Source organism: Gastrolobium bilobum, unplaced genomic scaffold (genome assembly GCF_033153095.1).
Source record: "Gastrolobium bilobum isolate Gb01-03AN ecotype WA unplaced genomic scaffold, APGP_CSIRO_Gbil_v1 utg16185, whole genome shotgun sequence".
Classification (NCBI taxonomy): Eukaryota; Viridiplantae; Streptophyta; class Magnoliopsida; order Fabales; family Fabaceae; genus Gastrolobium; species Gastrolobium bilobum.
Window position 1 is genome coordinate 547921 of NW_026899733.1, and position 15079 is coordinate 562999.

The window sequence follows — 15079 nt, forward strand, 5'->3', positions numbered from 1 at the left end:
TAAATGCAAAAAAACTTTTCACATTTAGAAGAAAAAAAAAAAGGAGTGCCCACTTGGATACTCTCACTGCACTCAACTTGTTTGGTAGAGGAGTTTTGATTTGTTGCTTGAGAAAATGTATATGATATTCAAAGAAAGTTGTGTTTGGTAGGGATTTTGAAAATTATTTGCGCAGGATTTTATTTTGCATGGGAAAATGTGTAAGTAAAATTGAGAGCAAATCACCACTTGAGAATACCACCCAAAGGGTGGTATTTTTATTTGCATGGGAAAGCTGGTTTGCTTTTTTAATTTCAATTCTTTTTCTTTTCCAGTTTTATAGAGAGTTTAAAAAGAAATTACTCTTTAGGCAAAGGTTATTTTTGTAATTTCATCTCATTTTTTCAGCAATATTTTACCTTCAACCAAACATAGACTCAGAAAACTTAAATCAATTTTTAATATTTCAGCCTATCAAACAACTTTTTTTTAACTAACAATATTTTACCTTCAACCAAATATAGACTCAGGAAACTTAAATCAATTTTCTTGGTAATATTTCGACCTATCAAATAACTTTTTTTTAACTTTGCCAATAAACTCATTTTCCCACCATATTTCCAGTACTTGATTCTCGGATAAAAAAAAATTTCTCCTCTACCAAACGCCTCCTAAAGAAATTTTCGATGCAAACATGTTAAATCAACTCACGGTGCCTTTGACTTCAATGTTCGACAATTTCTTTCTGGGAAAAATGTTTATCCTTTTAAATGACACAACTTATATCCTTTCACTCTCACAAAGAGGTGGGACCCACACCTTTATTTTTTTCTCAACTCTCTCTCCACCTTTATCTATCTCTTTCTCTCTCTTAAAATGACACAACTTTACATCCTTTAAAATGACACACACTTTACCCTTTCTTTAATTGACAAAAATAAAATAAAATAGTTATATGCTTAAATCTCATACGAATTGAATATGTGAAAAAGGTTAACTAACTATTTGGGGTAAAAATTCATTTCACACATCTATATTTGTTATAGCAGTAAGCGTTGGTTTGTTTTTAAGGCGTAGAATATATACTTATAATCTCCTAAGAATGGAGTCAGGTCATTTAGTTCGTAATGAAGCTATGTAGTTAAACAATTATGCTGTTATCTCCATGCACGGCTTCATATTGTTTCAATTTTAAAAAATGTATTTCACTTTTTATTTTGAATTAATGTTGCTTGAGAGAAAAGTTGTGATCGTGTCCCTAATGACGGTGTTTATGTTTTGTCTGTACTGGACCAGTGAGAGTGCACACAATCATTATTTTATAATCTCGAGACATATTAAAACTTCCGCTGTTATATATTGTTATTGTACACATTTTTGTGATAATATAGTATATTTTTAGGGGAATGTTAAACCCAATCTTATTTTAGTGTATTGATACAGTTCTGTTGAAACATTGACTTGATTTTTTGAACTCCTTATACAAGAGCAAACATACTCAATCAAGTAATTCGAAGGTACTTACAATAGCCGTATTCAGTAAATTAAAATACCTAGGATGAATGACTAGACACTCTCGCAAGCAATTATCATGAAAAATTATACTTCTATAGCATACCACTTCACAAATTGAGGACCAGGGGCATATAACAGGAGCACAGTGAAACCTTTGGATGGAAGCAATGCCCGAAGACATAGAGAGAGAGAGAAGGGGGGGTACAAAAAAAAAAAAAAAACATTTGTATTACAAGACAGTTTAGGTACAAGATTCAAGATTGATTAACATATAAAACAGGGACCAGTCCGGCCATCTTGCCATCCCTGCCAGGGCGTTTCTTCTTAACCTGCAACAAGAAGTAGGCAATCAACAACCGATTTTCCTATGTATGCGTCAAACAAGAGGAATCCAGGCAAATTCTAGTTATCTAAATCTCAACTTCGGACAAGATACAAAGAGATATCTCCTTAAATACTTACATAATACCAGCCATCTACTTCATAGTCAATCTCAACATCTTCTCCAGCGGTTAAACTCAACTGCCAGGAAAAACAATGAAATTAATTTTCGCCATGTTTGCTACTAAAATAACCAATCCTACTAAAATAACCAATCCTACTAAAAATAAAATAAAATAATAACCAATCCTATCTCTAAAACAAGACATCAACAAAGTGACACAACAGGCCAAAAAGCACAGTTCTAAGAAATATCAAATATGCAAAACATGTGAGCCCTTAAAGAAGTAAAACCATCTAAGTTAAAATTTATAATCAACTTACTTCATCATCTCCTCCTGCCGTGAAGTCATAAAGTGCAGTTCCAAATTGTGGATTTCCAGATGAAACTCGTTCATCATCTTGAGACTCAAAACTTCGAGATCCATTCCCTGCTAGGGGGTTCTCAAATGATTCATAGCTAGGGGATGAGTAGGACGGAGGCTCCTCTCTTATCTGAAAATATTTTACCAAAATTAAGATTACAAAAATAAAATGTAATCAGAAAAGGCAAAGGGATCTTACCGGAGAACCAAGACCCTCATAAATAGAGGGAACACTACCTCGGCTTGCTCGTCCCTTGTCCTGCAATCGATGATTCAGATTTCCAGAAGTAATTTCAAATGCAAAAAATTGAGTAGCCAATGGCATAGTCTATAACTCGATAAAAAGTGAATGAATATGTGATTTTACATTATTCAAGGTAAGTAAGAACACATAGTGATTAGGATAATTGTGTTACCACAATAGATTAGGATTATATATATATATATATATATATAGGGGTTTACATTTCTGCAGCTGTTGTACGTGCAGCAATCAAATACTTGCTATATATATACTTGAAAGCATTAAATGCAGGGAATTATAACCATATAAAGGATGAAAGCATTAAATGTGAGGAATCATAACCATACACATGTCGTTGCTGTACGTAAAGCGGCTGCGGAAATGATTTTTTCATATATATATATATATATATATATATATATATATAATATATATTTTCTTATTTATTATTTAGTTTTCCTTAATCTGATGTTGCTTTGATATAGGTTCATCGATAATTGACCTTGATTAGTTTGGAATAAAGGTGACGTGATGTTAATGTTGTAAGGGATTTTATCTTATTTTTACGAAGTTATTTGTTCCATTATTTAATTAGGATTAAGTACGTAGTACTACTATAAATAGAACTATCGGGTTAGTATTGTGTCACATCATATCAACTTAATATCACAATATCTTGAGTCTCTATTTCTCCTTCCCTACCTAAACCCTATAATTTCAACAAGGTGTGTTAGGATCTCACACAATAGATAGCGGGAAATACTATGGGAGAGAGAGAGAAAATGAATTTGTTGCTGCTGAATAAATCCCAACAGAAAAAGAAAATTCTTCTTATTAGGGTTTCCCCTTCAACAAAGTCACAACTGAGCTATCGCTCAGTTACTCCAATGCTAACAATATTTAGAATGAATCCTCTTCTACAGGTCTCCTATTATTGAAGCTAAGCCCCTTGCTATTTCAACTCTAACCACCTATCGATTTTGTAACTAATCTTAATCAGCTAACTAATTCTGTAACTATTTTTTTCTTCTGTCCCAGGTTCTATCAGTATCACAATGGTATCATAGTGATGAATTGGTTGTGGTTCATACCACCCTCCTATTATTGAATCATATCGATGGTGATTTCTTCTATCCCACTAATCGAGTCATTAAAAATTTAAAATTACTACCCATTAAATCCCAACTAGCGAGATTAGGGGTGATAAATTATCCATGGCCGTAATGCACCCCAGCCTTAGTCTCAATTTAATGTTAGTCTCCTAAATTTTTCTGCTGTTTGGAAAAGTTTTGGCTTTGCTATGCTAGATTGCTTGCCAAAAAATTCCTTTCAAGCTTGTGATCATTCCAGCCATCTTGTTGACTTATCTTTCCAGGAACACTCATTTCTTTGGCATCTTAAGCATATCCTTGAGTTGTGTCATGTTAGATGGAGCTCACTTTTTATATTTTTGTTATTTTCTTTTTCCTTTTAAAGGGTTCATCTGTAAAAAGCTAAAACATTAGCTTAGAAGAGTGTTAGAACATCATCAAAATATCTCAAGAAGGAGAGAATGATATATAGTAAATTAGGATAATTTATGTTATTCTAGGGATAATTGTGTTGCTTAATTTTTAGGGGTCTTATCTTGTTAAGAGCCTTATCTTATTCTTAGGATTTTATCTTATTTTTAGGCGTCTAATATTTTATATCACATCACTACATAATACATCAAATCAATTTGATATCACATTATTTTAAGTCTTTATTCCCTTTCTCCATTCCTATCTAAACCCTATAATTTCAACAAATATTACAAATTATGTGACTTCACCCTTCCATGATACCTTGTATCTTCATCCACTAACAACAATGTAAAGAGAATCATATACAGACAGATGACAATAACCCCAGTCCCTAAAGACCAATAAATGAGGTTCAAAGGTCAATTGCCTAGACAACAACATTGATTCCACAATCCTAATGGTGGAAATCCATTTCTAAATGGTTTTCACACATTGAAAATACACTTCCCTTTGTACCTGTAACATGATTTCAGAATATTTTGGTAAATTTGTAATCTCCTATCGAGGGGTGTTGTTATCTTTATAACGAACAATAATACCAACACTTGACCATTCAATCCCCATATTAAATCAGAATGCTATGCATTGTATTAGTCCTCTCAAGGCTAAAAAAAAATTATGCAAAAAAATATAAAAGGATCAGAATAACATCAAATTAGATTCTTAGAAGCATCGTGCATGTTGCAATAAAAATTAATTCTTAATCATAATATTTGGTACCGTAGTTTGTGATGCTCCATATGTGGATGGCCGTGAACTAAACAGTGAAGGGTAGCTCATTCCACCAAAATGGGATGATATCGAAGTTTCAACTGATCCCGTTGAATCTGGAGATGATGATCCCAATGACTTTGCATCATCTTCCTGTAATTGCAAGGAATGGATTTAAGTGATACAAACCATAAACGAAGTTCAAGACCCAATACATCTTAAGTAGAAAAGGATCTGGCTTAATCCATACCTCTAGTTCTGAAGATTCTAGAAGTGTTTTGGCCCACATATCATCATACCTAATTGAAGGCCTGGAGATCATATTCTCTTCATCAACTTCTGGGGCATCTGTTCCAGCACCTGCCAGAAATTCATTTACCTAATGCCAAAAAAAGAAAAGCATTTTCAATTTAAAGCCAAATCAACTAAGTTTCAAATAACAAGGAATATTAGCATTTTATTTTGAATGTGTGTGTGGACGAGTATGTATAAAGCAACCAAAAATATCATTAAGGTTAAAATGTCATTCAAGACGGAAGGTGAGGGCCCTTTAGAGTCATTCTATAGAAATATAGAAGGAAGCATACTTTGCTACTCAAGTAATTGTTCATAAAATAGTTTCTCTTATCAAATTAAAGAGGAAAAAAAAAAGCAAAAGAGATAAAACTCAATAAATTAACCAAACCATACCCTATTCATTGCTGGTGCGTTGTTTCCCCACAAGCCATCATCACCAAGGTTTGCTGCCCAAGCATTTACTAGATCATCGTCAAGTGTATCAGGCTCAGCAGGTGGTGGTTTGGATTCATAGATGAGGTCAGATATACCAGTGGCAACAGCTGGATCACTCAAACCAGTTGATGCACTAATATTGTGGCTTGTACGATAGATGTCAATGAGTTTGGCACTGTCAAAGTTTTAAGAGGAAAATTATATTTAAAGAATAACACCAATAACATAACCACAACAAATAAATGTGTCATGATTTAACCAAAACATCATGATTAAATTATGAAAGGGAACTGTATACTACCACTACTACAGAAAGGGGGGATTTCTGGTTTGATGTCCACTCCTAAAAACCAAAATAATGGGCTCCTTCAGTTCTGACTCTCCCTTTAACAAAATATCTTTTTTCTTAAAATACAACAATGATAAGTATTGAAGTAAAACTTTGATATAGTAACATGTTTTTACACTAACTAAACTAATGGGATCCAGAAAATCCAATTCAAATAAAAATGGTAAATTTTATAAAAAATAAAGAGAATAAAAATTGAAATTATTAAATAATAAATGGAAACTTAAATGCATCTCTCTTTGCTATATAATGTATATCTGATCATATGAATAAACCATGAGATGGAATAATTTCTCCATACTCTAATCTTATGACATCAAAGCCAATCCTTCATCATTGAAGATGAAAATAAAGGTACAGCTTCATGGCTTACGCACCAATCACCCAGAAAATACTGATCAGCCTTTCACAAATGTCAATCAGCTTCTCACCCAACACCCAAACAACAACTCAAACTCCATGGATTCATCTCTCCAAATTATTGGCCTAAACACCTCCATTCATATAACCCAAGACAAGTAAAAATGGTTAAACTTCCAAGAATGGTTCCAATCAGCTCTCCTTGTAATTAAAGGAAAAGGGACAATGGGCTGCCTTACATGTACTACAGCAGCTCCACCACCAAACAATCTCTCCTAAAGTAGCTGAGATGCTGAAAAATCTATTGTCATGGCTTGGTTGATCAACTTGGTGGATCCAAAAATCAGTAAAATCTACCAGTTATGCAAACTTGCCCATAAATTTGGACACATGTTCAGGAAATATACTCAGATCTCTAAAATTCTGCAGAATGCTTCAAAATCAGGTCTGCCCAACGCAATAATCGCCAAGATAACAAGTCTGTCACTAAGTAATTTAATATGCCGGTTGAATTATGGCAAGAAATGGACCTATTCTACATTGTTTCATGGAAATCCTCCAAAGAAAAATTGTTATACGACCGAATGCAAGGAAAAATAAAGGGTATTTGATTTTTGTTCAGGCTAACCATAGAATTAGATGCAAACATGGCCCAGAGAAACCTTTTCCATGATTAGAAAGGAAGAAAGTTAGAGGAAGATAATGTAGGATTCTAGTCCCACGATCGTAGAAGTGATTCCAACAATCACCCAGGGACTCAACATCTTCAAGAGGCAAAAAAACTAGGTGTGATCAACCATATCACACCAAGGACACGTGTTGCCTCATTCATGCCAAACATTGCAGATTGGAAGCCTCAAAGTCAGCACAAGCCCACTGTTACCGCTCATGTAGTTGAACCCTCCATTCTACCAAAGTGTGGGGAAATTTGGAGACCTGGATAAGCTAGAAACAAACTGTCGTTCCTAGAAGTAGTGCAAAGGTGAATATAGACTAATTGCACAATAAGTTTTTATGAATTGATCTGGATAATAGGTTACTACAAGACTGTAAAGAACTTTGGGATACACCACCCCAAAAGTTAGCTCAAAGGGTGGGAGTGTTCAAGGCCTTATAAACTCCACATTAGTTGCTCATACAACCAATGTGAGACTATATATCTCAACACGCCCCCTCACACAAGAGCCCATTGGGCTTGAAGAGTGGATAATGCAACAGGCCCAGCCTACCTGTGCTAAGAAATTCCACAAGAGAAAGTGGGGGGGCGGCGAGGTTTGAACCCGAGACACGAGATTCTAATACCATGTAAAGAACCAATTCAACCCAAAAGCTTAAACTGTTGGGTGAGGCTATATTAATGGTTTTATATATCTCAACACTCCCCCTCACACGAGAGCCCACTGGGCTTGAAGGATGGACAATGCACAGGCCCACCTACCTGTGCGAAGAAAGAAATTCCACTAGAAAGAAAGTGGGGGCGGTGAGGATCGAACCCGGTACACCGAGGCTCTGATACCAAATTGAAAGAAATATTTTTGTATTATAAAACTGTATGATATTTGTACAAGAGCTCTCTATTTAAAGAGAATAAAAGACCTAATGGGCTAAGCCCAAATACTGACTATTACAAAATAATAAAATAATTCTAGTATTTACAGTAATTTGGACTTGGCGAAATGAAAGACCCTAAGCAACATCAACATAATAGGTCTCAGCAATGGTCGACCTTTGCACCCCCAATTTCAACTGCGCCAGCCACTATTGAAGAGTGGGAGGACTTGCTCGCTGATGTTTCAGTACACGGCCTCGCAAACTGACCTTTCTACTTCACCAAGGACCAACTGGTTCGCCATGTTGCAAAGAAATGTTGTGTGTCTAATATGGGCAAGGTAAACCAACCTCAGCAAAAGGAAGAACACTATTTTTCAGCAAGGTGCCAAAGTGTTGACTTATTTTGTGGCTCGCTATCGGAGTTGTCCAGAAAAGAGACAGAAGCGAAGATTGATATCTATTTGAAGGCAATTGCAATAATAGGCCGAGAGGCAAGTCTGGTCAGATAATTCTCTGCTTCAGACAGTATTGGAGCCAGTGAATTTTTTCGTGACATTATTCTTATCACTGATGAAGAAACTATATACCAAAGATTTCACAAAAATGTTTTTTACTTTTGTTAATCTACGAATTTAAATCTTTTGAAAGAGATGGTGTCGTTAACTTCTTTCACGACTCAAGTTCAAGAAAAGACCGAGAACAATATAGGGTGCAACGAGATGCACCATGCTATTATGAAATGGAAGCAATCTTGGCTGTAATGGCATATGATTTTCACGATTTTGAATTTGCCTTGAAACATGATGCTCTTGTTTTTTGGGTTGTGATATGGGATGATAAAAAAAACCCACGAGTCTAGAAATGTTTCAGGTGACGAAATTATTGTTAATACATCAAATACATTCGTGGGGCTGTAAATTAATGGTCTGTCTAGCACAGAAGCTACTTTAAAAGTCATTGAATGGGCAGGGAAAAGTGGATCTAGAATCAGTTTGGTGCAGATTCTTCTTGTGCTGGAAAGTGGTGATCAAATAAAAATAATTGTTTAATGCCTTGTCTCATACATAATGGAGGAAGGTATTTCAAAAGGAGTTCTATATCCATTCATCAATACCATGCAAATTGTTATAGCAGATGTTGGGCCTAATGTGTGTGAAGCAGCAGCTGAAATAGAACAATGGGGTTCAGATGGAAGTTGTCATGATTGGTGTGTATGTGGAGTCCAACAATTCAGATAATGGGATCCAGGAGGAGGGTGTCTGTTGACTAAACTGCACCTGGAGGACAAGGTGCTTAAAAGGTGGGGGGGAGTATTGATAGGATACCACACCTAAAAGAATATTCTAAAAGGAAAATTAGTGAAATTGTCACTTATGCAGAGTCAGCAGCTAGGTGGTTAGGGGAGAACTTTCTAGAATGCAAGCCACATACATAAAAGGAAGTGGATAAATAGAGGAAGGCTGATGAGGGAAGATTGCTTTTTGGGCATTTGAAACCTTGGGCACCTTAGGGTGATTTGGGAGAGACTAGGGGCTCTAGAATTTTTCTAGAATTATCTTTTATTGTTATTTGTTATTCATTTCTTGTTTCCTTTGTAATTCTGCTATAAAGTTGTTGCATCGATGTATCAGATTGTCACTGTAATTGTTGTTTTGATTGATTCTTCATTTTAATACAAGGTATATTCAGTTTCTTGTAATTTCTTGCTTGGTTCCTATCAGTCACCGAAAGACTAATATAGCCCCCAAAACATATTGAAATTATAAAACTTGATAAAAAAAATTCAACTTAACCCAAAACGATGTTGTTTTGGGGTCACATGAAATAATTTTATCTCCTATGATAAGAGAAACAATAAACCATTAAATAAAGACTCAAAAAACAAAACAATCGGCCCATTTTGAAAAGTTATCCTCACTTTTGAGGCACTCCACTGTATACAGAAGCTAAGAACCTACTCATTTCTTTAGATACAACAATAGTTTGCACAACTAAACCAAACAAAGAATGCACTCTAATAAATTAGTACCTTATTGGGCCCAAAGGTAGATACTTTGTTCTTGGAACATAACAAAACAATGAAACAAGGTCTAGCAGCCTTTCATGGGTTTCATATAGTTTCTTCAGTTCATCATCAGTCCATTCTTTTTTAGTATTGTCATGATTGCGTATTTCCCTATTTATAAGCAGAAGTTCATGAGCAAGAATAATCAGAATCAGCAAATTTGAAGCAAGCACAAAATTAGGATATGGCTCTCACTTAATCAAATCATCTTGTGCTCTATACATCTCATCCAAAACCTTTATCATAGGACTTAATAAAACTCCAAGGCCTGTACCACTAGTTCCTTGATCTTCTCCATTACTAAGATGCATATCTGAGAATTGTGACTGCAGACCACCTTGAGACAAAGTGTGCAGAAACTCATAAATCTGTAACCTGAAAGGCTCACCAGATCTAATTGCCATCGTTGTAAGAGCCTGAGCAGCAATAATTCGAATCTGTATGTCCATTTAACAGAGAATATTTAAGTTGAACAGCAAGAACAAATAATCATATCGTAAAAACATGCACAACTACGTAAACACAGTGGTTGAATCAGACTAAAACTTTGGAAGGTCAACTAACACTAAATTGCAATAATAAAACATATCACTGTTCTCATAATATAGTGTAATATCTTACGATCCAGTTGCAAAGTATGGGACTTGGAGTCTCACATCAGAAATATAAGGTTATGGTGTGGGATTTATATTGACTTTGGGCTCTCCTACCTTACAAGCTAGCTTTTGGAGTGAGGCTCTCCCAAGGTTCGTATTAATTGGTATCAGAGCTTTCACTATGTCTCCTAATTGCAATCGAGCAGCGCGGCTGGTGACGCTAACATTGCAGTGTTCGCCCAAGGCTAGTAAAAAACTATTGCAAAGCCAGGCCGCATGGGCATTAAGGATGCAAAGCGTGATAGGATGTTACGATCCAGTTGCAAATATGGAACTTGAAGTCCCACATCGGAAACATAAGGTTCTAGTGTAGGGTTTATATGGACTTTGGACTCTCCTACATTACAAGCTAGCTTTTGGGGCAAATTTCATATCATAGTACGACTTAACAATTCCCTTCAAATTTTGAGATAGAGGTAATAAAAGGGTAAAGAGAGGGAAACCACTCATATGGATTATATATACCTCCCAGCTGCCACTGAATGCACACCTTTGTAGCCTAGTCAAGGCACTAGCTAGAGTAGGATTACGAGAACTAGCAGCAGCTACCATTTTATCAGCATCTAACATCATCAATGCAGTGCCAGGAGGGGTAGCAGATTCCCAAGCATATTCAGAAGCAGCATAATTTGCATTTTCTCCAAGAAACCATACCTAAAAGCATAAGTTTTCAGCAAAAAGAGAAATTAACTGCTTAACATATTATTGGGTTGCAGAAGCTGAAGAACAAGGTATTCTGAATAAATAAGAATGCTTACTGCAGCTTGGACTAATCTTTGTAAAGCAAGAGCAGACTTTGGGTCAGATGCAGACACTCTGTCCACTGAGGTAAGACCAAGCATTGATCCTGGTTGTGGAGGGGGTAGATCAAGAACAATAGTGACTGCTTCTAAAGCTTTATGTTTTCCATCGGGACCAGCTCCAACAAGACAAGTCTGAAAACATTCATTTAGTCAATCATTCATTTAAGTCAAAATCATCAATGAAACTTAAAACTGATCAAATGAAAATGGTATCTGTGTGAATGCATGTGTGTGTGCAGATGTGTTGCTTCAGAAGTTTCATGGTACGCATTTATCTCTACTTATCATCATTTCACCACTCCATTATAAACAGATCCACGCCAAACAGATAACAATTTCAAAAAGCTGTTAAGGTAAAAAGTATACAAACTCACCTTCCAAAGCAGTTGTAGCACATCAGCATCAACCTTTCCTGGAACTTTAGTAGCAAATATTCTTGCAATTTCAAGAAGAGTAACAGCCATATCTGGAGAAGCCTTCAAACCAAAATTGAAATAACTGTTAAAGGAAAATTTATGCTTTCCATTATGCATGAATATGAAAGGACATGAGCACATAGCTAGCATGAAGTTGTACAAAGTTTACAAGGAAGACCGATAATAAGATATTGCTATGTCACTTCAGCAGAATGCATTTTCAAAAATCTCACTAAATATCCCCTCAGTTAGAACACCTATAGTGTTTATCCTTATTCAATGCACAGACAACAATGATTTGAACATCTTATCAAGGAAAAAAAAAAACCACATCCACAGCAATGTTTCTACAGATTTCAACAAATGATAAATCAAGCAAACAAAATATACTAATGAGGTTTAAAAGAAAAGAGGAGTCTTAGATATAAAACCATTAATAACCCTTCCCCTAATAGCTTAAACTTTTTGGAGAGTTGGTTTCTAACATGGTATTAGACTATTAGAGGTCTAGGACAGCCAGCAAATTAATCTATATTATTACCAATTATAATGCCAAAATTCAATCATAGATTGGTTGCTCATCCTTCAGGTAATGCTTTGTCAAACAAACTTGAGCGTGCTTGAAAGTGATATATCATTCGTAAGTGATGATCCATTTACCTTAAAACGAGCATGTAGAGTGAGTAGTACATCATTCAATAGTGCTGCTGGCCAAGCTGGATCAGAAAGTTCTGAAGCAATAATAGATTCCAGTTCATCAAAAGAGTCAATTGGGCTTTGCATCCAGATTAATGCCTTGATCACCATGCCTCGTACATAAACACATTCACAGGCAACTGTTGTCCGGACCACTTCCATTAGTGAAGCCAACATACCCGCAATGGTATCTCTGCCAGCATTTCCATTAGATACTGAAGAAGTTCTTCGGATGCCTACATCAAAGTAAGTATGCAATTAGAAGATAGTTCAGCATACATGGCAAGACAACCCACTCTCCCTTCTGTGCATCAACCAGATCATTATGTAACACCGCAAGAAGATGCAAAAATAACTGACATCAGCAGCATAAATCACAATGTTGCAAAAGTATTGGAGGAGAATATATCCTAACATGTGAATTAAATGCTTCAATGAAATCAGGTAGAGGGTCCCTAGTAGGTTTGATTTATAGTAAGTAACCAGGCACAAAACTATGGAAGTCAGACTAGCTACTCAATAATGAAAGCACAGAATTGTATCTCCAGCTTGCAGTAAAAAGAAGCAAGGAAACCCGTGAGCTTAAAATCTATTCACAATTGTGCAAATAGTTTTTAAAAATTGTCAGAGAATAATACTCCCAAAGGACAATACTACATTAATGTGTGTTCCGAGTATTGGCTTGTGCTTTTACTTGTTGTACAAAGGATGAACTAAACCTAGCTTCCTTTTATAAAAGAAACTCAATAAAAAGAAGAGAAGTACAAGAAAATCACAGGATAAAGGATCCTCCAGAGAGAGAAATGAAATAAAATAAAAACAAAATAACAAGGAAATCTACACAACCTAGTTTATTGATATTAATAATACACACACGAAATCCAACCAGAATCAAATTGGTGCATCCCATTATACAGGAATTCTCTACTCTATCAATCCATCTCTTTCTAGTTTCTACGCGGTAATGGTATCAAAACTAGGTTCTAAACCTAGATTAGAACTACAGATTCCTACGTTTCTCCCAAAAAAAAAAACAAATGATTTGTTTGTATTCCATGATTTGTTTCCTTATTAGTTAGGATTTGGAGTTAATATTAGTATGAATAGGAATTAGTGCTTTATAGTTTGAATCGCATTATAACACATCCTTCATGTCAAATCAATATCAATTTCAAATTGTTCAATCTTTATTCTCTCTTTTCTTCCTTCCTTACCTGAATCCCTATAATTTCAAAATGGTATCAAAGTGGTAATCATCTTCCATGACCTCCTTGTCACTATTTTACTGTCGAGTTCCTTAAAATCCGAATCTTTACTTTATTTCCATGATTATTTTCATCCTTCAGAATAGTCGTCTCTCTTGCATTGTTTTCTGTCCAAAATCATCCATCTATCTCTCCACCACACTACTATCAATTGGGCTTTTCTCATTGTCACCATCTTCTCCAAAATCCTTAAATCAGTTCGTACCACTGTCATATCGTCTTTCCAATAGCCTCCTCTCTGTCGTCAGCCATAATCCAATGATGTTTCAATGAGTTTTCTGACCAACAATTGCATCATGGACTCCCTTCCAAATCAGCCAAATCCTAGTGGGTTCGAGCTGAACCAACCTTATCCCCTCATGAGACGACTTTCCCTGTGACTTTTTTCTTACCAATAAGTCATACAGTGATAAATTGGCTATGATTCATACCAGTCCCCCATTGTGAATCATATCAAAGATGATTTTTTCTATCTCATTGATGAGTCATGTCAGTGATGAATTCTACGTTGTTGTGATGCACCACAAAATATATGAAAAAACATCTCATAATATTTTGATTGTATCTTAGATGATCTCTTACGTATAGTTTCTTAATTTCTTTATATTTCATGATTTCTTTCCTTATTTAATTAGGATTTGGAGTCTAATATTAGTATAAAATAAGAAATAATGCTTTGTAGTTTGTATCACATCATAACACATCCTTCATATCAAATCAATATCAATTTCAAATTATTCAGTCTTTTTTCTTTCTTTTCTTCCTTCCCTACCTAAATCCCTACAATTTCAATAGAACTAATCGATACTTTCCTACTTGTTAATCAATCTTCCTTTTTCATCCTAGCAATTGGTCTTTCTTCCCTTTTCTCACTTACCCATTTCTGGTTGTTCAATTTGGTTAGTTGCACGCTAGGACAAGGCAACTCAAAGAATTGCAGCTAAGCAGTGTTGTGATCCAAGGAGTTTCGCATTGGGGTATCAATTGGGACTTGAAGTGGTAGCATCTAGTACGCATCAGTATTGGATTTAGTCCCAAGGAGTTCTGCTGAATTGGAGTTTCTTTGTGAAAAACTTCCACAAGGATTCGTCTCTACTGGCCATGAATGAAGTGGAGAACTAATAGACGTCTTTATGAAATCCCCTTGTCAGAACTGGGTAGATTGTGTTGGTAACAAAATGGGCATGACTAACATCTATGATCAAGCTTGAGAAGGAGTGTTACGAATATTATGTAAGTGCATTATAAGTATTAAACCAGGGATTGCACTATGCTTGTATTAAACTTAAATTTATTATTACAAAAACACACACAAACAGCCTAATCAAGTAAGTGATTCCATTATACAGGAACACTCCAATCTCTT

At 35.4% G+C, this 15079-nt stretch overlaps 1 protein-coding gene across 1 annotated transcript in view; it reads right to left on the minus strand.

Annotated features, from left to right (window-relative positions):
• Positions 1–1477: 1477 nt before the first annotated feature.
• The window catches only part of LOC133293078 (uncharacterized), a 33212-nt gene continuing 19610 nt past the window's right edge, over positions 1478–15079 (minus strand). Inside the window, exons 15-27 of the mRNA XM_061491601.1 lie at positions 12413–12684; positions 11711–11812; positions 11292–11468; positions 10999–11187; positions 10073–10314; positions 9842–9988; positions 5511–5727; positions 5071–5199; positions 4830–4973; positions 2500–2559; positions 2260–2430; positions 1957–2016; positions 1478–1823 (exon numbers count right to left, since the gene is read on the minus strand). Of these exons, the coding sequence (XP_061347585.1) occupies positions 1749–1823; positions 1957–2016; positions 2260–2430; positions 2500–2559; positions 4830–4973; positions 5071–5199; positions 5511–5727; positions 9842–9988; positions 10073–10314; positions 10999–11187; positions 11292–11468; positions 11711–11812; positions 12413–12684 (1985 nt within the window). The 3' untranslated portion in view covers positions 1478–1748. The remainder of the gene's footprint in view (positions 1824–1956; positions 2017–2259; positions 2431–2499; positions 2560–4829; positions 4974–5070; positions 5200–5510; positions 5728–9841; positions 9989–10072; positions 10315–10998; positions 11188–11291; positions 11469–11710; positions 11813–12412; positions 12685–15079) is intronic.